The sequence below is a fragment of the Lutjanus erythropterus genome, chromosome 3 (assembly GCF_056507025.1).
Source record: "Lutjanus erythropterus isolate fLutEry1 chromosome 3, fLutEry1.hap2, whole genome shotgun sequence".
Lineage (NCBI taxonomy): Eukaryota > Metazoa > Chordata > Actinopteri > Lutjaniformes > Lutjanidae > Lutjanus > Lutjanus erythropterus.
The window spans coordinates 10,320,941-10,348,826 of NC_139319.1; the positions used below are offsets into that span (position 1 = coordinate 10,320,941).

At 39.2% G+C, this 27,886-nt stretch overlaps 3 protein-coding genes across 3 annotated transcripts; 2 read left to right on the forward strand and 1 right to left on the reverse strand.

Moving 5' to 3' along the window:
- Positions 1-186: 186 nt before the first annotated feature.
- LOC146329684 (lipopolysaccharide-induced tumor necrosis factor-alpha factor homolog) lies at positions 187-1,692 on the reverse strand. The gene is made up of 4 exons (XM_084712567.1): positions 1,434-1,692; positions 1,234-1,347; positions 659-833; positions 187-557 (listed from the first exon to the last, which is right to left on the reverse strand). The coding sequence occupies exons 1-4, from the start codon at positions 1,492-1,494 to the stop codon at positions 440-442; spliced, it is 468 nt and encodes a 155-aa protein (XP_084568693.1). The 5' UTR covers positions 1,495-1,692; the 3' UTR covers positions 187-439.
- A 1,496-nt stretch (positions 1,693-3,188) lies between these two features.
- arpc1a (actin related protein 2/3 complex, subunit 1A) lies at positions 3,189-14,841 on the forward strand. The gene is made up of 11 exons (XM_084714954.1): positions 3,189-3,554; positions 4,236-4,329; positions 6,147-6,251; positions 6,514-6,736; positions 7,848-7,955; positions 8,103-8,206; positions 8,319-8,427; positions 10,632-10,707; positions 10,800-10,993; positions 13,754-13,844; positions 13,961-14,841. The coding sequence occupies exons 2-11, from the start codon at positions 4,266-4,268 to the stop codon at positions 13,997-13,999; spliced, it is 1,113 nt and encodes a 370-aa protein (XP_084571080.1). The 5' UTR covers positions 3,189-3,554; positions 4,236-4,265; the 3' UTR covers positions 14,000-14,841.
- Positions 14,842-17,334: 2,493 nt separating this feature from the next.
- On the forward strand, positions 17,335-27,292 carry arpc1b (actin related protein 2/3 complex, subunit 1B). The gene is made up of 10 exons (XM_084714955.1): positions 17,335-17,518; positions 19,125-19,246; positions 20,051-20,155; positions 21,519-21,741; positions 21,848-21,955; positions 22,989-23,222; positions 23,308-23,383; positions 25,800-25,999; positions 26,662-26,752; positions 26,874-27,292. The coding sequence occupies exons 2-10, from the start codon at positions 19,183-19,185 to the stop codon at positions 26,910-26,912; spliced, it is 1,140 nt and encodes a 379-aa protein (XP_084571081.1). The 5' UTR covers positions 17,335-17,518; positions 19,125-19,182; the 3' UTR covers positions 26,913-27,292.
- The last annotated feature ends 594 nt before the right edge of the window (positions 27,293-27,886 follow it).

Genomic DNA, 27,886 nt, shown 5'->3' on the forward strand with positions numbered 1-27,886 from the left:
GACGAAAACAGCTAGTGAGTGAATCTTAAAGTTTTCTCTTCTTTTGGTAAAATGCTAATTTAGTAAAATGCAAATTTAGTATGCAAGTTTTGCTTGGAACAAAATGGACACAATCTGCTCATGTCCAAATTTAGCATTTGCACTTGTTGTGTGTTCTTTTATGAAACAGAAAACATGACATAAGAATGCCACAAAAAACATTTATTTGATATAATTTTTGTTACAAAACATTAACATAGTTAAAAATCTGTTTTCAACATGACAGGCTCCAACATGTCTTCTTATATATGATACTTTTAAACATATACATCTATATTAAAATTCATCCTGACCAACTTTTAGACCGGTGTGCATACATTTTACTGCAATAGTCAGTTTGAACATGTGGGCATAAAAAAACACATTAGATGAACCTGTTGGTAGATAAGTTTGTGTGTGGTCATTCACAGCATGTCTTTCTGTGTATGTGGAGGACACGTCGACAGCGAGGACAAGTGTGATAGGCATCCTTGAAATAGTTCACAAATAATGGAATCAGGCAACATCCAAGCAGCAACCTGTGGGACAGAAGTTATATATATAAGCCTTTGGAAGGTGTGTCTGTGTTTAATGTAGTCAGATTAATCACATTAAGTTATTTGAATCAGTCTGTCCTCACCCGCATAACACAAAGACAAGACACATGAGCCATGCGCAAGTCCCCGCTTTGAAGGTGACCTGCGTGGTGACCTGAGTCTGACACGAGGGGCATCTTGTCAGAGCCGGAGAGCGATACAGCTCCGTCTCATAGCTCACAAACTTCGGCCGAGGAGTTGACAGAGGGACAGCAGACACTGGAGAGAAGACATGAGGACCAACAAAGTATTATTTATTACAAAAAAAATGTATATTCTAATTGAAAAACTTGTTTTTGATATTTTTTCAAACTTGTTCATGCTATCTGAACACCATGTAAAGAGCAAACCCATCAGTGTGATTATATCAGCATGTAGAAGTCTGCAATGTCCCACTTCACAATGATTTATGTTTTTTGATAGTTTTGTAACATAAAAACACTCTAAATGGACAGACAACTCTAAAATCAACACCTCCATGTTAAAATAACTGATAGTGAAAACCTACACTGGAGTCTAAGAGGAAAAAAAACGTCACTAAATGTTTAAAAAAGACAATGAGACATCCAGGCCTACTCAACACGTTCAAAATGGAGGGAGAAGTTAAGGAAGCATGTACCTTGGGTGGAGCAGCCAACTCCAGGAGAAAAGGAGAAGGAAGGAGGTGGTGGTGGAGGGCTGAAAGGTGAGTGAATATGGTAGATCCTCACATCTTGTCCTGCTTGACTTTCATCTGGAACAACAAATACACACAGAAATTTCTTTTAACTGTGAAAAGTAGCACTGTAAACCAAATAGGTTCAGAAGTTGAGGTTTTACCTGGTATGAAGTACAGCGGAGGTGTAGGAAACGGCTCATCCGCTTTTGATAACGGCTCCATTTAACAGTTTGGTGATGCACCACAGAAAAACAGAGAGTAAAAATGTGAATGTGTTTTGATGTTTGCAGCCAGCAGCAGTTCATCTGCAGGCCCACCAGGTGCAGTGGAGAGATACTGATTGAAACCTTCTCTGATTGGTTGAAAAACCTACTACCCACAAGTCAACTGTAGGATGATCCTTAAAATGGACTTCATTTAAAAAACAAAAAAACAAAAACTATACAGCCACCATTCTTATGTTTACTGCAGAAATAATGGAGATTAATTCAAGATTTAGTTTCACTGACTTCCTTTGACTTTGAAAGGTTTACATGTTACCCCCCACAAAAATGCAATATAGTGTGTGTTGGGGCAAAGTGAACAGAACTTGAACAACATCGTTTCTAGGGAGAAAAAAAAAAACATGTTTATTAAAAATGATTAAAGTCCAGTAGGTTTAAAATGTGCCGTGAACCACGCAGGCATTAGTAAAAGTATTAGAAAAAGTTAGGAGGATTTTTTTTTTTGAGAATGAAGTTGAAATGTGGAGAAATAAAGTTGAAGTTCTTGACAAGATATTTTAACTTTATTCTCAGTGTTACTACTTTATTCTGCAAAATAAAAGAAATATTTTCAACATATTCTTGACATTTTGGCTTTATTCTTAAAATGAAAAATAACAGTTTAAAAAATCGTTACAGTGGCCCTAACACTCTGTCATAAAGATGAGATACTGGGCCCCTGTGTCCTGTTCCTCACACTCTCTTTGCATTGTGCATTACAGTATTTCAATGATCAAATATTACATAATTCCAGTTTTCTGTGTAACAAGTTTAGAGATAATGTGCCATGTAAGCACAATATCAATATATTAAAACTACATTTTGACACAAAGACACTGACCAAAACAGCATCTTAAGATCATATTGTGATTATTTTGATAGTCATTACAGCTGGGATACGATTAACAATTAGTGTGAATGGTAATGTTTACATTACAACTTCCACTATCAACAACAACAACAACAACAACAAAAAACAAAAAACAAAAACAACAACAACAAAACTATAAAAGGTGGCCTGGTAGTTCAGTTGGTAGAGTGTTTGCCTCATGTTCTGAGGCTGTAGGTCACCTGTAGAAGTTGTGGGATCTTCAGCTGTCCTATGGAGTGAAGGCATAAAAGACCAAAAAACATAAAAAAAACAAAACAAAACTATGACTATGTGACACTTCTAGGTGTCTGGACCAGAAACACATATTTTATTACATCTGGAGATCAATCAGATTTGTAGGGCAGGGCATTTCTGAATCAATACACTAATTCACTACCATGCTGTTTTGTCACACTGTTTAACTTTATTTAAAAAAAAAAATCTGCAACTTCTGCAATTTTAATATTGCACTTGGCCATCTTGTGATTTCAGTAATTTTTGATAAACTGTGCAGCCCTACTCAAGAACAGCCTAACTGAGCAGATTCTTTTTATAGTGCATATTCCCATATATTATTCAAAATACAAATTACAATCAATCAAAAACCACATGAAAACTTGTGGCGTTCAGGGACCCTGGGAATCTGTGGCACTTGCCTGGTCGGTGATGCAGCCTTTGTCAGGAGGGATGACTTATTTCCCTCATCTCAGTTCGTACAACACTGACCTGCTGAATTGTATGCCAGTTTTGTCCACGCTCTGCACTAGATGGTAGTGTTTTGTAACCGGTTATTCAACTCTGGATGTTTCTATATGAACCACTAGAGGAGCTCTTCCCTGCTCGTCGTATTCGGCGTGCGAGACTTCGACGTGAACGAGGATTGTCAGTTGAATGTAACAGCTAGCGTGATGATGCTAAGCTAGCTGTCAGCCAGGCATCCACGGGTTTTGCTGCCGAGTTAAGCTGCCGGATGCTCCCGCTCGTATCCTGCTGGCCGTCTTGACATTCCCTCAACATTCCTGGACGAATTCGTGTCGACTGACCAGAGTCCGCGAATTCGGGTCCATTCCTGATCTAACCTTTCCCCGCTAACGTAACTTAGCTCGCCGGCTAACGAGAGTACACACTCGGAGAACCGGACTGACGAGGTGAGTTAGCATGGAGGCTAGCGGAATGTACAGCTAGTGGTGTAGCTTTTATCGGGATTACAGGCATCTCCGAGGAAAAACCGGGGTCTGACATAGAAAAAGGAGGCCTTCTGGTAAACGCGTGGATAGCAACACGTCTGTATATTTCTCAAAATGACCAGCCTGTCTGCCAGGCCTGTCTAACACCGGTTAGCGTTAGCTAGCAATTTGATGAACCTGTTAGTAACGTTAGTAATGTTTTGCTAATGTCAACGATTTACCGAGTCATGATAATATTATAGTAGCTAGCTGAGTCAACTTCTTTTAATAGAAGTGATTCACTTGGCATGCCATAACAAAGAAATTGAGACTGTGGTGAAAGTAAGCTGCTAACGTTAGCTCGGTAAAATTATATTAGCTAACGTTAACAGGCTAGTTGAAGCAGTCTTTCAATGTTTTGACTGATAGGGGTTTAGCTGATGTATCTTTAGCTTGGAGCTAGCCAACAAATGGAAGCTTGCAATTAAGTTAACATTTAACTGGTTGTCCCGTTTGAGCTGTACTCAGACTTTTTTATATGCGCTGTCTGTCATCTGCGGAGTTTTAAAGCCGACATAAGCAAAGTTCAGCTCAGCTGTTCGCTCAGGACGTGTTTGTCTGTCGCTAGTTGCTAAAACAAAGTTTTGCTGTGTGACATCGCAGAGTTCCACTTAAGGACCACACCCAGACAAGATGTCCCTTCATCAGTTTCTGTTGGAACCCATCACCTGCCACGCGTGGAACCGCGACAGGACACGTAAGTCTCCAATATTTCCCCCTTTTATTTGAGTAACACTATCAACTTGCACACTATCACTGGTTGAAGCAGTACTGAAAATCTGTACTCAAGTGGAAATGCCATTACATCACTGAAATATTACTCAGTTACAAGTAAAACTGTTTTTTAAAATACTCAAAAGTACAAACTATTCCTCTCTAAAACTACTCGGAGTATTAGTTAGGTGTTAACCTCAATACTTAATGCATAACAGGCATTAAATCAAAAGAGGTTTACGCTAAATTCTCAAATAGTAATAATCTAGTGATGCTGTAGATGAAATTACTCAACAGCATTTTAAATAGGATTGCTAGATATAGAAAAAAAAATCAAATATCACAACATTTTTGGCAAAAGACCTTTATCAATATTGTAACAATATTGTAGGAATGACTATTGGTGCTTTCACAGAATATTAACACAATGATAAATAATCATCAGTAATATGGATGTAATGACTAAGTGGGTACAGGCAAATAATAGAGCAGCTAGAACAGTCTCGTAAATGCAGGAGATTAAATCAGATTAATGCCTTTAAAACCAGGAAGACAACACTCATGCCATATAACTGACTGACAAAATCTAAGATGATGTCTAGTCTCATGTCATGATATGGTCACCTCTTTAAAACTGTGCCTCCTGCAGCACTTGCTTGTTGTTGTTTTTATTTGTCTGTATGCCATAGTTTTCATTCATCCATTTGCCATCAAATGGAAATCAATTCAAATTGTAGCCCTACCCTGTACTGAATTCTGATTTTAAAAGTAATGTAGATTACATAGTGCTATGCATATTTAAAGGCAAACTATGCTGGATTTTTCCCAAAAGGCAAAGCATAGACTCTTACAAAAATGATCTCACTTGATCATCAACCATGACCCACTAGAATTGTGTGGCTGCGTTTGGATCCATTAAGACCCCACCCTCTGCCCGCACCGTCTTATTTTCTCATTATTTTGATGTGCTTGTGACAGACCCAAAACATCTGTATTTGATGTGCTGTGAACGAGACTCAACAAATGTAACCGACAAATCCCACTTATTCTACTGTTTAAGTAACAGTAAAATTACAGACTTGAAAAATAATGCTCATAAAAGTACTTAATTACAGTAATTTCAGTAGTTTGAATTTGTTACTTCCACCCCAGCACATGGCATACCCATATATTTTACAGATAATGCCTGTGCATTATCTGCAATTAAAATTAAAAATGATTTGCAAATATTGTATTAGGGCAGCAACAAACCATTATTTTCATTATGGATTAATCTGCAGATTGTTTTCTAGATTAATCAATTAATCATTCAGTTTATAAAATGCAGAAAGAAAAATGGCCATCATAATTTCCCAGAGTCCAAAGTGATGTCTTCACATTGCTTCTTTAGTCCAACCAACAGTCCAGATCTCAAAGACTCTTCATTTACTTTAATAAATTATAAAGAAAAGCAGCAAATCCTCACATTTAAGAAGCTGGAACCAGCAAATGTTTGACATTTTTGCATAAAACATGACTGAAACAATTAATTGATTATCAAAATAGTTGGCAACAAACTTTCTTTCGATTAATTAATCAATTAAATATTGCAGCTCAATGTATTACAAATTGTTATGATCAAGAGTGCAATTTTCAGCCACAAAAATAATATTGTACCACTGTTCATTTTCAGGATATGTGAGCTTGTGCATTGAGTAGTCCAGCTCAGTATTTGGCACACAGCAGAAACTGGTCAAGCTTGTTTGTTATCTGTACTTCCGTCTTGTTAATCTACCGTCTACTGTTTTTTTTCTTCTGTAGAAATTGCCATCAGTCCTAATAACCATGAAGTCCATATCTACAAGAAGAGTGGCAACCAGTGGGTTAAGACTCATGAGCTGAAGGAGCACAATGGACACATAACAGGTACCTAATCCGACTGCTTAAGACATTTGCAGTCAAAATTGTGGTATTTTTCTCCACCTCTGTGTTCATATAAGTAACCCTGTAACTCACAAACAAAACAAGTAAGTCTGGAACTGTCGTTGTCCCGTTGAATACACGTGATTTTGAATGATCTATCTTTATAAAGGCTTATTCAGCTCTACAATGTGTCGTCATAACTCACTTCATGATTGTTGCGTTAGTCAGTCAGTAATTACATAGTCTGTCTTTGTTTGTGTTGTAGGTATTGACTGGGCTCCCAAAAGTGACCGTATAGTGACATGTGGAGCAGACCGTAATGCCTATGTGTGGTCCCAGAAGGAGGGGGTATGGAAGCCCACACTGGTCATCCTCAGGATCAACCGAGCCGCCACCTTCGTCAAGTGGTCTCCACTGGAGAACAAGTTTGCAGTTGGTAGCGGCGCTCGGCTCATCTCTGTCTGCTACTTTGAGTCCGAGAATGACTGGTGAGTCTGTTTGTACAATTATGTTGCTTTACAAATGCTGAAATTAAATACAACAATAGAAGCAAATTTATAGCTAAATTGATATTTCTGTTAATTTTAGTAAATGTGATTTGGAGTATTAGTTATTTTTTCACTTTAATATATATTCTAAAGCTGCACAACTATTTGTACAAAAAAGTGGTCTAGATTCATACATCTATGTAATTTTGTTTGTTTTTGCCATTTCACTCACCGCTACAGGATAATCAAATCACATCACTGCCACTCTTTTTCCTTTTTTTTTTTCAGCAGCATTATAGTTATTCACTTTGATTAAGTGTTCTAAAGTAAGAGAGGAAAAGACACTTGGGTTGTTTTTGTTATAAGACACTGAAGTTCAAGTCTAGCACTTCGCTATATATCATGTTCATGTCATCTGTTCATAGCCCTGTGTAGACAGCAAGTGTCTCTCATGCTTTTTTTACTTGAGCATCTAAGAGTGCAATAATTATTTTTGTTGAAAAAAAGGATTGTGTGAGAAAATCAAGGTCTCAGTTCCTTAAGAGAAAAATTGTGATTCAAATTTTAGCAAGAATCATGCAGCCCTAATATGTGTCATTTTTTTTAAGTGCAATTTTGCAGTTAGATGGTAGTATGTATTTTTGTCCATCTGTAAACAATTACAATTGCATTAACTACTGATTCATCACTTTGGATTAGAGCAACAAAAATAAGGCAGTGCCTGTGCCTGTTTGTTGTCACCTGGTTGAAAAGCAAAGTACTGAATTTCCAAAAGAGTGAAAAAAAAATCCACTCCAAGGCTTGAAAGATTTTCTTTCCCGGCTTTGCTCCAATCTGTTCTGTTTCACTTCGCTCATTGATTCCTTTTTCAGTGTGAAATGAGTCAGTCTGTCAAACAGACTGCCTGATTCTTCACCCTTTTACTTGTTTGTTGTGTTAAATTGAAAACAAATGAACTATGCTCTCATGTTGCTGCTGTCTCCCATTTGAAAAATACCACTTGTATATCAGATTATTTGATCATTGGATTTATGCTTAAATATTATGTAGAATTACTGAAAGGTTTTTTTTCACAATATTAAAAATTGTCTGGAATTTTCAAATGCTTCAGGTGGGTGAGCAAGCACATCAAGAAGCCAATCCGCTCCACCATCCTCAGTCTGGACTGGCATCCTAACAACATCCTGCTGGCTGCTGGATCCTGTGACTTCAAATGCAGGTGAATGTTGTTAACTGTCAAATTGCTCATGAGAAAGAGATGGAGAATAAATGATTGAAAACCTGCCAACGTCTTCCTCTTATGCTTTCTGTTCTGTTTTTTTTTCTTTGCTTTTACTCCCCCCACCCCTCCCCCTCTGGCCTCCAGGGTGTTCTCAGCCTACATTAAAGAGGTGGAAGAGAAACCAGGTCCCACACCCTGGGGCAGCAAGATGCCATTTGGGGCTGTCCTAGCAGAATTTGGAGGAGCGGGTCTGTATTTGTGCCTTTTATATGTGATAGTTAAACTCCTTTTTTTATGGCATGAGCTAACCCTTTGAACTAAACCAAATCTGCCTTTTTTTATACACTTTTTGTCTGTTAGGTGGAGGGGGTTGGGTTCACTCTGTCTCCTTCTCAGCCTCTGGTAACCGCCTGGCCTGGGTCAGCCATGACAGCACTGTCACTGTGGTGGACAGCTCTAAGACTGCCAGGTAGAGTCATTTTTATTTTTTATGGTTGTAGCCAGCAGGTTTCACAGAAGAAATGAGCAGTGTGGAGTTTTATTCTAAACAAACAAATGTTATTTTTTTTACATTCAGTGATGCTCTTAAAAGTACATTGTTTTTATCCTTACAGTCCCAATAAATGAGTGGATTGCATTCATGTCCTCATGAAAACCTGTGCAAAACAATTTTTAAGAATATTTTAAATCCTGCATTGTTAACTGTCATGTTTACTGTCATGCAGGCTTCCTTTGCACTGCCTTTGATGGCACATTTCTTAGCATGTTTCTGCTACCTGTTGATTGGTGAATAGTGTAAATCCATAGTTGGAATGTGTACCATGTCATGTTGTGCATGTGCATCCTCATGCAGGGTCACAAGATAAACAAATCAGCCACTCAAAAGAACTGCTTTATAAGGCATATCATTTGTCAACTACATGAAAGAAGATGGAAAGACGAGTTATAAATGATAGTTATTTTACTGCAAGTGAAGTTGAATTTCTCATGGTTTTTTTTTCTAAATATTGCAATGGTGGTAATGCCAGTACAACCTCTGTGACTGGAGTTTGGCAGCTGTAATGAAGGCGATTGTTCTAGAAATGCAGACAATATAGACCAATGGGACTGTCACTGGTGATGACTATTGTTGGGTATTGTTTGATTGTTTGTCTCATACTGGTGCTAGAATTATACTTTTAAAATGGTACCTGTTCCTGAACTGAGAAAAGAAGAAGATAATGATGGTCGACGACATTAAAAAACCTTTTTTCATTGCTAAGGCAAATTTGGACTTGAAATTGAACAACATATTAACTGTTACAGTTTAAAGGTAACTTTAATATATAAATAAATACAAAACACTTACCTTTACGTCACAAATTCACATACATAACACCAAATCAGACTGAAATAAATCAACGGCAAATAACAGTTTCGGTACTAATAACATACAAGCTCCAGCCTCAAACTTTAGCAATGCTTTTGCAGCAGTATGATCATATTTGCTAACCTGAGGAAAGGCTGCTGTCCTCATCCTCAGTGCTTTCACACTTTGCATCTAGAGTTTTATATCTGTGTGGCTCATCTGCGTGGCCGGAGACGCCTACACTGCTGGCTGATGTGCTATGTATGGGGTCATATAGTTGAACACAGTGCATTCCATGTGCCGCCAAATGCGTCCCCCGTTTACATTCAATATTTTTTTTAAACATTTGTCGAACTTCCCGCCTGCTATTGGAAACTATTTGAATGAAATATAACCATGTTTTATTTTGCAGACATTTTAATCATAGTAAAGAGAGTCCTGCCATTATGTTAACTAGCAGTTAGGTGATGCGTCTGCATCGTCCGCACCTGGTAGGTACTGGTCATATAGGAACTGGTGTCATATTAGCACCACATTTTGGTACCCAACTCTAGTTATGACTGTGAAATTTTAGCTGCTAGTACAAGAGATGGAAGATAATTTTGTCCTCAGCCTGGTACCTTCGTTTTCACAGCAAGTAAAAACAGAAAAGTAGGTAACATTTGTTATCCTCTAAACCAAATGGGGAGATGAGATGGAGAGGATTACTCTTTTTAATGAGCAAATAGAGGAGGAGGTGAATGGATCCCAAGCAGTTTGATGATGTCCAAAGAATGAGTAACCATTTTCATAAAATTAAAATATTCTCCCACACAGTCGTCATGTTAAAAAGCAATCCATCACATTAAATAAGAACATTTACTAAATGGACGTGGTGTTATTTCTTTCACTTCATGGGAATACATTTTTGTGTGTTCTCTATATTATTGGACACTGTACATGAGCCATGATTTGTAATTTGATCATCTGCTCACAGTGGCAATAAACACAAGGTGAACCAGATTCAAGGCTGCACTTATATAATATACTGTTGTCAACAAATTGCAGGTGACAAGAATTGAGCGGGCGGTGACTGAGACAAGTTCTGACAGGAAACCTGCACACACTGCAGCCATTAAAGCACTGCTACTTTTTTGTTTTTGTCACGAAATGATTGTGATTTCTATGACAGCACACCTCTTTTGAATTTGTTTGTTGCGTGCTGCCTGTTAAATCTTTTTACAATGCCTGCCTGTTTAATCTTTTGAAAGTACAATACAACTAGTTGAATGTCAGGATTATAATTTTTTTTTTTTGTGTGTGTGTTTGTGTTTGTGCGTCTTCAGTCCTTCACAGCTGAAGACGGAGTTCCTTCCCCTCCTCAGTGTCATTTTTGTTTCAGAGAACAGTCTAGTAGCTGCGGTAAGAAAACAACATACACGCTGTTACGTCTTTCCATGCACAAATACATAATAAGTAAGGAATGCAGTTTAAAATCTCGTCTGCCTCTTCAGGGCCACGACTGTTGCCCCATGCTGTTCCGTTGCGATGACGGTGGAACGCTGACATTCGTGTCGAAGCTTGACCTCCCCAAGCAGAGTATCCAGAGGAACATCTCCGCCATGGAGCGCTTCAGGAACATGGACAAGAGAGCCACCACCGAGGACCGCAACACTGCCCTGGACACACTGCACCAGAACAGCATCACGTAAGTCACATTCACTGGCATCAGTGCAAGGCACAACCTTTATATTTAGATACTCTCAGATGAAAATGTTTTAATTAAATTAGACGTAGAGAAAAGTTTTAGCAATTTCCCAATTTATTCAAGTGTGATTATGGTCTAGATGTGCTTTACACTGTGTGTTCATATGTTTAAACATAAGGGATTTGCAAGTTTGCAATTTCAAGCAATAAATAACAAAACAGGGAATGAGGCAATTTTGCGTTCACTTGGGGAGCTGCATTGAGAGGTGTTTGTAATATTTTGTTTTTAAAGAATGACAACGGCATATTAGAAACGCTTCTCAGTACAATACAGTTTAACAGCCCTTGAAAATGACCATAAAGTTTAATCAGCACCTCTCTAAGGCATTTTGAGCAAAAACTAAACAATACAACCTGAAGGATTCATTGTAGAACTGTTGAATCAGACTACAGTAAATTTAGCTTGGTGCAACTTGTAAACTGGCAACTGATGGTACTTTAACCCCTGGAATAGATGTGGTGTTATGTAACAAAAGAACTGGCTGGAATAGAGGATATTGGACACTGAGTGGAGTTCTGCATCCAACATATTAATGGTATTATTACTGCTAGTCTCCTTAAATAAGAAACAACAGGCTCTGCCATGAACAAGTCAATCTTCAGTGTATACAAGAGCAGTTTTTGAAGCCTGTGTTTAAATAAAGATTTTCCTGTTTTTCACAGCAGTTATCACCAAAATGCACACATTACAATGTGTACACTGTCTCATTTCTAGTAAACAGTTCTGAATCTGCCTACCTGTCAGTCATGTTGGAGAAAAAGTTTCACTTGTGAGCTCATTTGAATTCAAGCACTGATAAGATCAGATTGGCCTGCCATATTTTCAGTGACCCACTTTGTTTCCTGCATGTCATTGGTCAAACGTTTTGTCAGGGACTGTAAGATATAGATTTGGTTTTGGCTTAAGGAATAATTGGACAATTTGAGAAACATGCACGCTTGACTTGAGTCTAATGAGAGGCTAAATTTCACTTTCATTATATGTGCATCAAATATGAAGCCGTATTCAGCAGCTGATTATCTTAAGCTCTATTCACACCAAATCAGGCGTTGCAACAAAAACACCAGTCATCTCATTCATTTTTGAATGGAGGTACTGCATTTAGGCTGCAGCAATGGGGGCTGGGGAGGCTGAAAGACAAACACAGCAGACCTGTGACAAAAAGTTTTAATACTGTCAACTGTGGAGAAATGCAACCAACGTCACACTGAGGTGGCTAATCATGTAAACTGTGGATCAGACCGCTGCATGGTCAGGCTGCCTCTGCAGCTGGGTGTTACCCAGGCAGCGCTCATGGACCAAATGAAGATACTCTGCACTTGTGTCCTTGCCTGGTTTATTTTGTGTACACAGCTTTGACATCTGAATTGGCTTTTTGCAGTTAAACCTGCAAAATAGTGATATCAAGAAGCTTCATGTAGTTTGTATCTATTTGTTTGAGAGTGAGCTTCAGAGTAAAGAGAGGAACCGTTGGTAGGGGGAAAGCCCATTATTTTAACCCTGCGCCAATCACCGGAACACTGGATTTGGTTTGAAAACAGCCTTAGCATAGCACAGAGCAAAGGTAATAAAATTCACCTCTCAGCACTAGTAAAGCTTGTGTTATTTATCTTTTCTTTAATCTATACAAAAACTGGAGAAACTAGTGGTGTAAGAAAATATTGGTACACTTATGTATCGCAATATTATGTTTTGTGATACTGTTTTGATGCTCAAAAAACATATCCTGATATTGCGATACCTGTAAAGATTTGTAGCAGTGCTGTGTTTGGCTGTTGTTTGCCGTCTTCACTGTGACTCTGATTGCAAAAAAATGTAAACTTTTTAAACTCAGATTTTGTGCACATGATGCTGTGTTCTTTATGCTATGACAGTTTTCCTAAAACTAGATAAAAATAGTAATATATCACTTTGCTTATAGTATCCCAATGTATTGCGGTATATTGAGTTATAACCCATTATATCGTGATCGTATTTCCAGATTCTTGACAATACACAGCCCATCAGCTTTCAGGTCTGCTCATAAGCGTTTTTTTCCTCCAAAAGTCAAACTTTTCCATGAAAAGTTAGAACTTACCAACGACATAAAATAGATGGATGATGGTTCTCCACTTCCTCCCACTGTACAAAACTGAAGCCAAAATATCCCAGATTCAAGTGCTGCCATCTTGCGGCCGTGACGTCATTTGAAGGCAGTCTGTGCTGTAGTGATCAGTGTTGGAGTTGCACTTTTGAGTTAACGCCCACAAAGCTGGCTGAGTCAATCACAGTTTGCAGTCAATCATGGCATGAAACCTTTTTTTTTAAAACGTCATCAAATAACTAATTAAAACAAAACTAATCAGGAAAATAAACACTTGAACAAACATCAGTGTGATAACAACTACCTAAAATGCCATAATCTCTGGGAAAAAATTATATGACATAATCTCTGGGAAAAAATTATATGACATTTTAGTTTGACCCATGTGCCACCTTTTAACATTGTGGAGGCAGAATTTATGACCTGCACTGCAGCCAGCCACCAGGGGGCGACTGGAGATGCTTTAGCTTCACTTACAGGGAGCTTTGTTATCCATTTCTTCATGTACAGTGTTTGGTTTGGCTTGGCAGTATAGTGTAATCCATTTTTATGATTTTCAGGTTTATAACTTCTCCTTTTTAAAACTGTCTTTATGTATCTGCATGTCTTGTCCTCAGCCAAGTGTCTATCTATGAGGGAGACAAAAGGGATTGTCGCAAGTTCTGCACCACAGGCATCGATGGAGCAATGACCATTTGGGACTTCAAGGTACACACACACATGCACACACACACATAAACAGAGATGAGCAGTCCTCTCCAGAGATTCATTTTCACAGACCTCTGAGCTCTAACTCTCCTGTGTGTCTCTGTTTGCCTCTTCAGAGTCTAGAAGCTTCTATCCAGGGTCTCCGCATCATGTGAAGAAATCTTGTGAATGAATGAAGAGACGCTGCGGCCTCACTTCTGCCCCCCAACCCCTCCCCCTCCTCCTCCTCCTCCTCCTCCTCCTCCTCCTCCTCCCTCCTCTCCCCTTCTCCACCTCACCCCCTCCGCTCCTGCGACGCAGCCAGTAACATACATAACTGACCACCTTATCAAGTGTCTGCTGAAGCACTGATCAGACCATAACACACTCTCGTGGGTGTGTGCAAACACTCTCACACACACAGACACACTAAAATACACATACATACACTACACACACACACACACACTGAGCTGACGTGTGACATCACTGTTGATTTTTTTTTTTGTTTGTTTTTAAATGAAGGTTAACCAGGTGTCAAAGTGGGAAGGTCCTCTGACACGTATTAAAACGTGACGTGAAATGTGTGTTTTTATGTTCTCTAACCTCCTGTACCAAAAGTTGAACACTAAAAGGTGCGTTTTATCCAAAATTCAGACTGTATTTCACCACAGATTAACCTCAACATGACCTCCGAATATCAGTGTCTAGTAGATCGGAGGACGTGATGTTTTACTTCCTGGAGTGTAGTAAATATTCTCCAGCAGGTGAAGTCATTGTTTAGACTTGAACCCGGGTTATTGATCTTCTGAGGTCATGTTGCCGGTTGGCTGTAGAGAGCTGTACAGGATCTGATGGTGGAGAGAGAAAGCAGCTGTCTAAACTCTGTGCGGAGTCACGGCTGTCCAGCACTAGGCTCTGTAGCTACCACACTAAAACCACACAAGATGGAGGATTTCTATGTAACTGATCATGAGGTAGACATGAAATAAAGACGAAATACATTTACAGTACACAAGTCACTCGACTGTTCTCTTCCTTTGTCTCTTGCCTCTTACAGACAGTAACTGCTTACTTTTAGTGGATGTGAAGTGCTAGTTTTGTTGTTTTGTTTTTTGTGTGTGTGCAAGCCATATTTATGCTTGTCAGTTGTATATTAACTAATTCAGTCTCTGCTAGAGAGGTTCGGTTCCTGAAACTTAAGATGAAAATTACACATCTGTGGTTCTTCATAGACCTAATAATGCATTTATTACAAAACGGTTTAAATTACACAAGGAGGTAACTGGATAAGAAACTCCTGAAACTTAAGTAGTCCTTCAGGTTCATACCATTAATCTTCTAAGCAACCATTGATTTTTTTTTTTTTATGGTATGTGTCTGTAGCCATGCTGGCACATCTGTGAGGCTGTACTGAGATACAGCTGTAATTTATAGTTTCTGTGTAAGATTCAAGGATTTATTGGCAGAATTTGAATATAATTTTCAGTAGTTTTATTAGTGTAAAATCACCTGAAATTTTTGTGTTTTTGTTACCTTAGAAATAGCACTTTATGTCTGCAGAGGGCGCAGGTCCTCTTCCATGGAGGTCACCATGTTTCTACAGTAGCCCAGAATAGCCTTTTTGCAGCCGTACGTTCTCCTACATGCTTGGAAGGGGGAGCGAGACGAGGTGTTTGCAGTTTGTAAGCTCACTGCTAGACACCAGCAAAGCTGCTATACTTTCGTCATCTGCGAATGCACGAGGGTCTCCTAGGTTCCATGTCATGTAAATTTCATCGTCAGAGGCTGCGCACGGAGGCTCTGCGTGAGCATCTGCATACCCCTAATTCATTGAGATCATGACTTATCCACACGGCCACTAAAGATCCTCTGTTTATGTTTGGATCCCATCCTTGGAGCGGATTCCACAAACTGTTTGGGATGGACTATAGTATTGGAGTATAATCAAGTCTTAAATTCTGTTAAATTGGTCCCTCAAACTAAATGCTAATGTCAACATGCTAGCATGCTCACAATGACAATGCTAAAATGCTGATGTTTAGCAGCTAACTAGCGGTGGAGCTCATAGAATTGGAAAATTATATTTGAACAAATTTCAACAGCCATTCTAACAATTATATGAGGCTGCATGCAAGCATAGCAGAGCTTTGAGGTCAATGTGCAAAATGCTAACCATGTTTGCCATCTTAGTTTCTTAGCATGCTAACATGTGACAGTTATGGCCCTACAAAGTATATCTTGATAATGTCATCAGTGTTGGAGATATTTGGTCAAAAACCAAAGAACTGGAGAAATTAAAATTTTAATCTCATGGCCGTGCTGAATGCCAGAAGTCACAGGGTCACCAAAGTCAACATCTGAGTAACATCATTTTTTTCACCAATCCATCTAATAGTGGTTTAAGTGTTTCACTTTGCACTGAAGTTATCAACCAGCATTCCTTAAGCCATGTGTTTAGCATTTTTAAAAACAACAAATTAAATGGATAAAATGACAGAACAGAGCAGTGCATGAGTTCACACTTACAGTAATGAGAGTGAATTTATTTAATGTTCAAGGAATTCTTATGTGTTTCATTAAGGCCTCTGTCTTGGGCAAATAAAACTATTTTTTGTTTCTTCTCAGATACACATGCTAATCATTTATTTAAAAAATAAATTTTGTTCTTTATAGTTTAAAATTGTGAAAAAGAGAGAATATAGAGAATTGTAGGCATGGCTGCTCTTCGCATGTTCACTATGAAAAACAACGCAGAATTTAGTTTTATGCATCAGTTCTAAAAATTTCCTCTTAAACCTCAAATTGAAATTACAAAAATTATGAGAAGTGAGAAAAACGTCTACACTAGCACAGACAGAAAGGTGTCGAAACTAAAACATCTACTTCTGATTTTAAATTTCATGTGGAAAAGTGTTTTTCAAAGAAAGTGTTAAAAACCTGGGAGTTGGGATGCCTGAACTGCTTGGATGAAGCAAATATAACTTCAAACACATGAAGAAACTGGAGCAAATATATTGTATAGTCTACTTTTGCTCTCCTGACGCCACCCTTTCCTCCCCCCCTTTTGCAGTTTACTTTTCCCTCCCCTTTTTCCTTCTTCCTCTTTCTTTATGCAGAAGTGCCCAAACGTCCCGCCCCTTCTTTTCTGTCTTTCATGCTTCATGTCTTTTTTTTTTTTTTTTACTTCCCCCTCAGTTTCTACCTCCTCCTTTTTGCAGAACATTGTACTCATGCTCCTCCCTCTTCCTAGTTTCACCACTGAAGCAAAATCCTCTAACTCTTTTTCCCTTTTTTCTATTAAAAATGAAAAGTTTGCTTCAGTTCTCTCACATTTTTTGAAACGTTACACCCGTGATCTTTTCTTGCCTTGAGCATAAGCCTGCATAAACTCCCTCCCTGTGTGTGTGTGTGTGTGTGTGTGTGTGTGTCTGTGTGTCTCCCCCTTCAGTGAGCTTCACTGTACCCTCCTCCATTTCCCCCTCTGACCTCTCCTCCCTTTCTTCAGCTCGGCTCCTCTCTTCCTGCGACTCACTCTGTCGTTGGCGTTCGCGTTGACTGGCCAGAGTCCGCGAGCTGAACACCCTCATCTTCATTTGATCTGCCACCTTCCTCTGTCTCTCCCTGTTTCTTTCTCTTCTTCCTCTCTCCATCTCTGCAGCCACTCACCCATTCATCTCTGTCCAGCCCTCAGGGTAAGTAGCCTAGAAAATATTTAACAGTTGACTGAGTTTGCTTTGACATGTCACTAACACACACACACACACACACACACACACACACACACTTTGTGAGTGTAATGCATTTTCAGGAAACAGCTGAAAGTGTGCAACAGGCACTCCAGCCCACACAGCCTCACTCAGAGCTCAGAAACGTGGACATTATTTTGTAAAATAAGTGCTTGTGAAATAACTGTGATGGAGATGTTTGTCTTTACGTCCTGGGTGTGTGCTCGAGCTGTGAAGTTTGTTTGGGGGATGTGTGTGTGTGTGTGTGTGTGTGTGTGTGTGTGTGTGTGTGTGTGTGTGTGTGTGTGTGTTACCCTCGACCTGCACCATTCCTCTCATGCCTCAGAAAGTCTGGATTTCATTAACACAACCTGAGTGAGATAAGCTCCATGTGTTTATCTATATATAACCTTTATTTAAACTCAAAAAATCCTTGAAGTCTTTTCCTCAAGATACTGGAGATACAGTATAAAAATGAAGATTAAAATAATGAAAGATACAAGGTAAAAGAAAACAAAACAAACATTAAACGTATTTTATTACATATTACTGTCATAAAAATACAAGATACTAAATACTAAAACAATTCAAGTAAAACAGGTACAAACAGAGGTGGTGTGGTTATTGATCGTGGATTGGAATTCACCTGGGGATATCAGAATATTGATTTTTAGGGTGATTTGTAAAGATTTCCAGATGGTCAGAGCACTAAAACTAAAAAAAATTGTGAACAGAAGGTTAAAATCAGCTGATGGTGTGTGTTACTTCTCAAAGTACGGCAAATACAGGGTTCGTACAGGTGCTTGAAATCCTTGGAAACACTTCAATTTGAATGTAGTGCTTTGGACGGGGAAAACCGAACGGGGATTTTGGATTAAGTGCCTGAAACTGAATTAAATTGTAATTACTTTAACAAAAAAAAATCACTTTTTAGCTGAAACATTTTAGGTGATATCAGAAATATTATTTTGGTTGCTTTTAGCACAATAATATCTGGTTTCATGTAATGATGAGGTGAAATACTCATTTTGAGTGCGTGTTTATAATTATGTAGTTTATCACAGCTGTAAAGTGCTGGAAAAGCTTGAAAACGCACTTGAAACTTCTTGAAAAGTGCTTGAATTTGACTTCAAAAAAGGTGTTGGAACTAGAGCTGCAATGATTAGTTGATCAGCTGTCAGCCACTAAATTGATTATTAATTATTTTGATCATCTTTGAGTCGTTCTTTGAGAAAAAAATCCTGTGTTTTCAGCCTCTCAAATGGAACTATTTTCTGGTTTCTGTAGTCTTCTATGATAATATCTTAAGATTTGAGGACATCACCTTGAGCTTTGGAAAACAGTGATCAACATTATTATTTTTTTTTAATCAGCAATAAAAATAATGGCTTGTTGCAGCCCTAGAAAATCTGGACCACTGGCATATATAAAGTTTCTTTATATATAGAGTCAATAGTCTGGACCAACTCTGACTGAATCATGATAAACGGTTCTGTAAATTTAACTATAGTTTGTAATTTTGTCGTGTGTTTTGCTTCTTGTAACCAGAATCTTGTAACTTCTCTTTTTCTAGACTTGACTGTCATCTCCCAGCATCACTTCCTGGTTCTGTTTATAACATCTGATTGACCATGGCGTACCATAGCTTCCTGCTGGAACCAATTAGCTGCCATGCCTGGAATAAAGATCGTACCCGTGAGTCTGCTCGCCTCCTCTGATTGGTCACTCGGGGCCTTGTGTTTCAGTGACTCTGAGTGGTCTCATCTCTAGGCTGCACACAGTTTTAATCATCATGGAACATCTTGCTTCAACTCAAGTCAGCGCCAATGAACAAGTGGTGTAATAGTTGGAGGGAGGGAGGTTTGTGATTGGCTCCCAGGTGGGAGAAGGTATTTCCTGTTTCCTGTAGCAGTGAGGGTGGCGTCTGGGGGCCGTTCTGAGAAGCTCTTGTGCACCGTTAGCTGCAGGAAACTAATGCCATATTTGGCTGTTTTGATCAGCGCTTTGGTTTCTGGGCAAAGCGGATGTTAACAGCCGGCTGTGGTCGAGTCATACAGTCACACAGTTGTAGTTTCACTCAACTTACAAGCTGAACACTTTGAGCTCGCAGGCTGACAAAAAAAAAAAGAAAAAGCACACTGAAGCACCCACACTGCTGCTCTCAGACGAACGCTGCCTCTGACTCATCTGCTGACTAGAACATGTGCAGGGTTTGCTACATTATGGGAAGGAAGGTCGCAGTTCTCTCACATTGTCTATTTAAAGATCCCGTGTGTGTGTGCTGCCTTCAGGCTCATACATACTGTATTTCTCTAGTTTTCTCTGTTCCAGTCAGCTGCTCTGTGTTCCACTTCACTGATCAGCCCGTCATAAACTTCTGCTGTCGATCACTCTGTACTTTGTCCTCACATTAATGAACTTCCCTTTTATATGTGCCACTGATTTGCATTTTTTTCCCAGCTGATGCTTAGTGTGCTTAAATCTGTTTCTGTGCTTCAGAGATCGCCCTGTGCCCCAACAACCACGAGGTCCACATCTACAAGAAAGATGGGACCAAGTGGACCAAGATCCATGAGCTGAAGGAGCACAATGGGCAGGTGACAGGTGAGACGCACTCACACACTCACAGACATGGTGATTTATGGTAACACAATGCATTTCCTGGGTGTAAAAACTGCTATACATGTCTTTTAAAATTCCGACTGTCCTGTCTTGAGGCGTCCTTTTTCACAGAGCAGCACCACAGAGCGCCACAGGAAGTCATTTTTGCCTGCGGCCATCAGATTTTTCAGCTCCTCCCTCAGAGTGTCAGACACTGAGTCAATAGAGTGGCCCTTGGACTTTTGCCTGCTGCTATAACCCATCATTTATTTATTATTTATATCTTCAACTATGCAATAGTGACCTCATAGCAAAATTATTTTGTGCAGTAATTCCACTGTGTAAAATTTTGTGAAATAATAATTCTGTTGTACAGTATATACTGCTGCCTAGTATACACTGGCATACAGTACTGCAGCTACACTGTACACTTCAGGTGATATTTTTTATTTAAAATATCTTTCATTGGAACACATTTATTGATAGACTATTTTCAGTAGTGTGCTGTTGTTTATTACATATTTCTTAGTTTCTGTTTCCTCTCTCTATATGTAATTGGCATATATTGTGGTATAATACACATATTTTTACATACTTATTTATATTTGTTATTTTTCTTGTAATTTATTTATGCTTATGTATATCTCTTTTCTTGAATGGGAGCCACTGAAACATAACTCAATTTCTCAATCTGATAAAAAAAAAAAAAGGGAGAAGATATTAAGGAATAGTTTTTTCTTATTTTCCTTGTTGTCCAGTAAAATGAGAGGAAACAGAGGGAAACAGTCGGCCTGGCTCTGTCCAGTGGTCACTTAATCCTCCTACCAGTTTATCTAAAGTTGACAGATTAACATGTAATGTCTTGTTGGCTTAAACTGTAAATAAAAAAATTAAAGTGTAAAAATTACACACTGTGTTCTTACATTGGTTAAGTACCAAACTATTTCAGACCGGGTGCCGTGACTTCCTGGAGTTCCTGCTGGTTACCAGGCAACCTCACGGCGGCAACAAGACACAAGGCTGTTTCCCCAGTTTCCGGTCTTTCTTCTAATATAAGCTCATCGTTTTGAGCAAACAGACATCAAAGTGGACCTTTAACTCCCACGATATTAGTTCAATCTTACATCTCACTTCTTAAAGAGAGAAAAAGCCTTTGTGATGTGATTCTAACAGTCGTTCACTTTGGGGGCTCCAAATTTTGGTGACATTCAGCTTTTGTTCCCTTTGCATTTGACTGCACTTAATGTAAATCCCTTTGGACAAAAGTGTCTGTTAAATGAATAAAATCTGATGTAAAAAGTGGCAACTATCTTCTCATGTAACTTGCGGTAAGAAACACAAAGATAAAAGTTCCTTCCTCCTGCAGGTATTGACTGGGCTCCAGACAGCAACCGCATTGTGACCTGTGGAGCGGACCGTAACGCCTATGTGTGGACCCTGAAAGAGGGCGTGTGGAAGCCCACCCTGGTCATCCTCAGGATCAACCGGGCTGCTCGCTGTGTGAAGTGGTCGCCACGAGAGAACAAGTTTGCTGTAGGCAGCGGCTCACGCCTCATCTCCATCTGCTACTTTGAGCAGGACAATGACTGGTGAGGTTTCAGAGGAAAACTTCCTGCCTCTAATTTGCACAAAAGGCTGCATTTGATTGTTATGAATACATTTTGTGATACTAGCATGCTGTGCTGTGACCTGTAGGTGGGTGTGTAAGCACATCAAGAAGCCGATCCGCTCCACCATCCTCAGTCTGGACTGGCATCCCAACAATGTCCTGCTGGCTGCTGGATCCTGTGACTTCAAATGCAGGTAAGAGTGAAACGAAACAGTCAAATTTCAGTCTCCTCTCTTCATGTGGCACCTATTGCACAAAGGTCTTTATATTTGGTGGAAATGTTCCTTATTTGAACAGAGGCTTTAAGGATGGATTCTGTGCTCTACAGATTAGAAAGCCCTCTGACAAAAAGTTGTGATATTTAGCTGAATAAATAAACCTCAAAGAGTACACACCCAGTTTGGAGAAGCAGAGAGGAGTACGAGCACTGCTGTGGACAAGGTCGGCAACAAAAGGTATTTTAGCCTCATAAAAAAAAAAAAAAATCAATATCAGTTTAATTATATGCTACATTTAGAACATTTTTATCCACTCTACCTTGCTGTCAGACAGCCTTTTCTGATTGGCAGCCACTCTTATAAAAGCCAGTTATTGCTCTCTCTACACCAACCAAACTCCATTGGCAAATCAGTCATTTCTTCTCACAGAACACAGGAGTTGCTAATATACCGCTGCCTCAGTCTGATAGTTTGTTTATCTTATTGTGTGACTTTAGTGAATCTAAACTAACCTTTTAAAACACTAAAGTCACATAACAACACAAACAAAGTATCAGATTGAGGCAGTGCTAGGCCAGCAACTGTTGTGTTCTGTGAGGTAAAATAGCTGATTTTGCCTATGGAGTTTGGTAGCTTTGGAGAGAGTGATATTTGGCTTACATAATGGCAGTTTGCTGTCGGAAAAGCTTTTTGACAGCAAGGTGAAGCAGTGAAAACATCTCAGTATAGCACACACTGATATTCATTTTTTAAGGTGGCTAAAATATGTTTTGCTGCTGACTGTCCACAGCAGTACATTGTTTAGCTTCCTACATGCTCTAAAACTAAAGTCGAACCATCATCATCACTTCATGTGCATTTAGCTGATTTTCATAAGAACAAAATAAGATCACAACATAAAGACAGCACAGAAAATTAATCTGGACATCTCAGTGTAAATCAGCCATTGTTCTCGCCCTCTTTTCTCATCCTTGAGTCTCATTCACATCCTGACCCCTCTCTCCCACAGGGTGTTCTCAGCCTACATTAAGGAGGTGGAGGAGAAGCCCGGCCCCACTCCCTGGGGCAGCAAGATGCCCTTCGGCGAGATGCTGTTTGAGTCCGGAGGGTCTGGATCAGGTCAGGCTGCGGCTGGAGGCGGTGGGTGGGTGCACAGCGTGTGCTTCTCACACTCCGGCAACCGCCTGGCCTGGACCTCCCACGATTCCACCGTGTCTGTCGCGGAGGGCGGCAAGACCGGCACGTAAGAGAGGGGGACGGGGCAGCATACCTCTGTGCCTGTGTTTGTGTGTCCGTGTGCACTCTGACCTTTTGTTGTGACTCCACAGGGTGAGCAGCCTGAGCTCTGAGACTCTTCCTCTGCTGTGTGTCACCTTCATCACTGAGAACAGCTTAGTGGCAGCTGTGAGTATTCAACACATATATGAACATGCTGAACAGTTGGTAATTAACCGGTTTATTTTATTCACATTTGCTTTTTTGTGTGTGTGTCTGACTAAGTGTGAAATATATCTGCAATACTTATCAGAGGAGTTTGCACTTTACACAACCAACCTTCATCTAAACGCACACTTGCCAACCCTCTCAGTTTTCCCAGGAGACTCCTGTGTTTTTTTCCGCCCTCTCCTAGTTTCTTCCCAGGGTCACAAGTCTCCTGTATTTCTCCTGATTTCTGACACATTTTCACACCTTTTTCTAAACTTTTCGTTATCACCTGTACGGCGTGTATAAGCCTGTCCTGAGATGAGCAGAGAAATGGAGGGCACTAAGAGAAAGAAATATTCAAGCAAATATCAGAGGTCCTGGAAAAAAAGAATCCCCACTTCTTATGGAAAGTTTTAAAGAAAAGGGTCATCTTTTTGTCTAAGACTAGACAGAATAACACACCCTTAGAAAAACATTTGTTAAATTTTCATTTTCTGTGTTATTGTAATCAAATTTGAAATCGGATTAGGTCAGACTCCTGTTGTGTTTTCCAGTTAATAAGTCTCATTTATAGGTCACCTGTTGCCCAAAACTTGTACGTATTATTTTATTATTTTCATACTTTAGAAGTCAACAAAATGCAAGAAACAAACTCTTTGAAACTCACATTTTTCTGAGGGAGGAAACCCATAAAACCCTTGTTTTGGTTTCAGATTCCTCCCTAGTTTTGAGGTCTCAAGGTTGGCAATTATGTCTAAACCCTCACTCATTCAGTAAATCAGTTAGTGTTGACAAGTTATCTTGTTTTCACAGATTAGATGAGATATCCCAGTATGCTGAGTTTGATGTTCACATGTAATATTCATGTTTAATCTAATTGAGAGGGCGGGTTGTATAGTTATGAAGTCTAAAACATTCGATTAGTGTGGATAAGAAAGCAAAGCAGGTATAGATATTATTATTTAATTCACTCAGCTGCAAAAATCAGATTGAGAACACTCAGCTAAAGCAAGAGTATCTTACTTTAGCTGAACAGTGCCCCCTGTGGCTGCAAGTGTTAATTACAGGACAATGGCAAACAGAATTTCCCTTCCTTGTACAGTCATCAGTGAGACATCCTGGTGGCATATGAGTTTAAAGGCCCTGAACACATCCACATGTTTGGATTTATTTTGGCTAATTAGACCTCTGCTCAGGTTAATAAAATGCCAGGATGTGTGTGGTCAGTGAATTACATTCATAATGATAAAGGTGTAATGAGATGAGAGTGGTGGAGATCAAACAGACCTGAGAAGCGGTCGAGTCATCCATAATAAGATGTGTGCCGTAGGTTCCCGGAGCCTTTAAGACACCGTCCGCCCACATAACAACATTCATCAGGTTCTCACTGCCTGATTACACGTGGCAGTGAAATACAGTAATGAATGATGGTCCACAGGTGTTACAGATCTGGTAGCCAAATATGACCCATGACATAGACACATCTAGTAGGAATATCAATCTAAAGTTAGCTAACATAAGCCGCCACCATACTGATCATACCAGGCAAGATATGTCTACAGCAAAAAACCCTCTTCAATTTAAAAAGCATGCATTAAAGTAAATTTTTCTTTTATACAAGGAAGGATGTCCTGTTTTTTTTTTTTTTTTAAAGAAATATTCTTATTTTAAAGGGACAAATCACCCCAGAATCTACCTGTAGTGTTATCTATCTAATCTAGATAGTTTTGGTGTGAGCTGCTGATTTTTATCAGCTGTAGAGATGTTTGCCTTCTTTCCAGTATAATTAGGCACTCAGCTTGCAACAGCAACAGTAATGTCTCTTTCCAAAAATCATGAACGGATTACTCAAGATAATCCTCAGACCTTGTTTTTAGCAGTTTCATGTAGGAACCACTCTCTGTCTAGTTAAAAGAAAGTAGTTTGGGTAGATTATAACACAGAAAGAAAGTAGTTCTGGTAGATTTTACTGTATGAATAAAAAAAGTTCTACATGAAACTGCTCACAGCAAGATCTGTGGATTATCTTGAGTAATCAGGTCATGATTATTGTAAAGAGACATTGCTGTTGAGTATTTTTTCATTTGGTTCCAAATCTTCAAAAATCAGTAACTCACATGAACTGTCCCTTTAAAGCCACCAGCTGTATTCCTTTAAGTTTTTGACTTTGGTGCCTCCCAGTGGTACAGTAGTATTACAAAAAGCTAATGGGATGGGTTAAATGTAATGGCATTAAAATACTTTAAAAGATTCTGCACATAGCTTTTTTTTTTTTCCTAATTTATATTTTGAGATAACAACAAACAAAATCACAAGTAGCATCTCATATTACCAAACAGAATATCCATGTGCAGAATCATCCTGACTTCACCTTCATGTGTTTCTGTCCCTGCAGGGCCATGACTGCTACCCGGTGCTGTTTGTGTACGACGGTGCCAAAGGCAGCCTGACATTTGGTGGCAAGCTGGACGTTCCTAAGCAGGCGGCCCAGAAGGGCATCAGTGCCAGGGAACGTTTCCAGAACCTGGACCGTCGGGCCTCAGAGACCCAGAGCACCGATAAGGACCTGAACACGCTGCACAAGAACAGCATCAGGTGAGAGGAGGAAATAAAATACATACTTTATGTTGGGGGTGTAGATTAATCAGAACTGTTGGGTTTTATAATTAGGTGTATATTTTCGAGAGTTTTTACAGTTTTGTGTTTTTAATTTGTTTTTATTTTTTATTTAAATTTTAATTTCAGTTAGTTTCCAGAGTGGGTTTACTTGTTTCAGTTTGGTTTTTAACATTTAAAATATTTAATTAGTTCTTTTCAATATTACTTTTATTTCTTTATGATATAATAAAGGGTTATTTGTCAAGTTCGAGATTTAAGATAAGATGTTCAGAACAGTTATTGCGAAGGTGTTTGACTCCCAGTCTTAATAAACATAAACCAATGCCTTCTTAAACTGAAGACATTTTCTTTATATTTTTGTTTGACCTTAGTACACAATCTTGATTCAGTTAGATTTAGTTTTTTTTTTGTTTATTTCTTTTTTTCAGTTAACTGAAATGTTTTTAGTTCAGTTTTAGTTGACTATAATAACTTTGTTTCTGAGTCAAGAGTAAGTGACATTTGATTCAGAGATCTGAAAATATTTACAACAACATCATTTTTTATTTAGAGGCATGCATCATCATCTTCTCTTTTTTTTTTTTTGCAACATCACATGCTGGTGCACAGAGATTGACTTTTCGTAAACAATATTTCAGTGAAATCTCGGTGCTGGAAGGAGGAAGAAGCAAGTGTACCAAGTTCTGCACCACCGGCATGGATGGAGGAATGGGCATCTGGGATGTCAAGGTAACACACATCACACAAACTAAACAAGCTACACTGATGTGGTCAAATGTTTATTTATGTGGTATCTTGATGACATGATGTTTTCCCTGACATTATCCGAATATTTCAAACTCTTTTTCAGACTCTGGAGTCTGCAATGAAGGACCTGAAGATAGTCTGAGCTGAAGTTTACAGTACCGCGCACAAACTATATTAGCTTCTGGAGATATGAAGAAAACTGCTGCCTTATTACACAAAGCTTCTCTGCCCTATTTTAATCAGGTATTTTTTATGTAAAAGTTAAACGATCAGACTCGGGTCAAACAGTGTTTGTAATCCCTCTGCAGCTCTTTACTGGGCTTGTTAAACTGAACCGCTGTGTGAGGAGGAGGGACTGACCACAGGTCTGCAAGCGGTACTTAATGAGTTAGATTAGTTTAATCACAGAGAGCTCAGACGGAGCTGAATGCTTAAAGCAGAATTTTTATATTAATCATGATGAAAGGTTAAAAGCTTATGCTGGTCATAATATGCATTTAATAAATGATTGCTGTTACAGTACTCAATAATGTTTGGTTCATTACAGTGTGTGCATGTGTGTTTTGTCACATTCACCCAAAGCTAAAGCTTATTTATTTATTTATTTAAAATCTGGAGGTTTTAACAACATGAGGAAGTTGAGGTTCTGCCAGGGTGGTGCAGAACTTAGTGCATGGCAAAGTGGATGCCCCTATGTTACATAAAACAGGATAAAACACCCTCTTTGGTGCCCTTCTGGTGGAGAAAATGTGATGAAGTTCCCTTTTTCATATAATCTAAACCATGGATTGGAACTGTTTTACTGTAACTGCACCACAGCCTTCATTGCACTGGTAACGCCGCATACAGGTGGTCAACTTTTTATTTTTTTGCTCCTGTTTCTCAGGCAGCTTGAGTCTGCTACCAGCAGTTAATAAGCCATCTCAACTAGGGCTGCAACCAATTATTATTTTCATTATTAATGAATCTGTCTGATCAATCAGTTACTTGTTTGGTCCATAAAATGTAGCTGTGAGGTAGCTCAGTCAGTTTACTTGGCATGGGGAACCGGAGGACGGCGGTTCAAGTCCAGCATGAAGCACAGTGTGGAGTGTGGACTGGTAGCTGGACAGGTGC

Coding starts and splice junctions, on each gene's coding strand:
- arpc1a (XM_084714954.1), top strand. CDS start 4,266: ATGTCCCTTCATCAGTTTCTGTTGGAACCCATCACCTGCCACGCGTGG. Junction 8,428..10,631: donor GACAGCTCTAAGACTGCCAG/GTAGAGTCATTT, acceptor GTGCGTCTTCAG/TCCTTCACAGCTGAAGACGG. Junction 10,708..10,799: donor AGAACAGTCTAGTAGCTGCG/GTAAGAAAACAA, acceptor CTGCCTCTTCAG/GGCCACGACTGTTGCCCCAT.
- arpc1b (XM_084714955.1), top strand. CDS start 19,183: ATGGCGTACCATAGCTTCCTGCTGGAACCAATTAGCTGCCATGCCTGG. Junction 19,247..20,050: donor CTGGAATAAAGATCGTACCC/GTGAGTCTGCTC, acceptor TCTGTGCTTCAG/AGATCGCCCTGTGCCCCAAC. Junction 23,384..25,799: donor AGAACAGCTTAGTGGCAGCT/GTGAGTATTCAA, acceptor CTGTCCCTGCAG/GGCCATGACTGCTACCCGGT.
- LOC146329684 (XM_084712567.1), bottom strand. CDS start 1,494: ATGGAGCCGTTATCAAAAGCGGATGAGCCGTTTCCTACACCTCCGCTG. Junction 1,348..1,433: donor TCCGCTGTACTTCATACCAG/GTAAAACCTCAA, acceptor TTGTTGTTCCAG/ATGAAAGTCAAGCAGGACAA. Junction 558..658: donor CTTGTCTTTGTGTTATGCGG/GTGAGGACAGAC, acceptor TCTGTCCCACAG/GTTGCTGCTTGGATGTTGCC.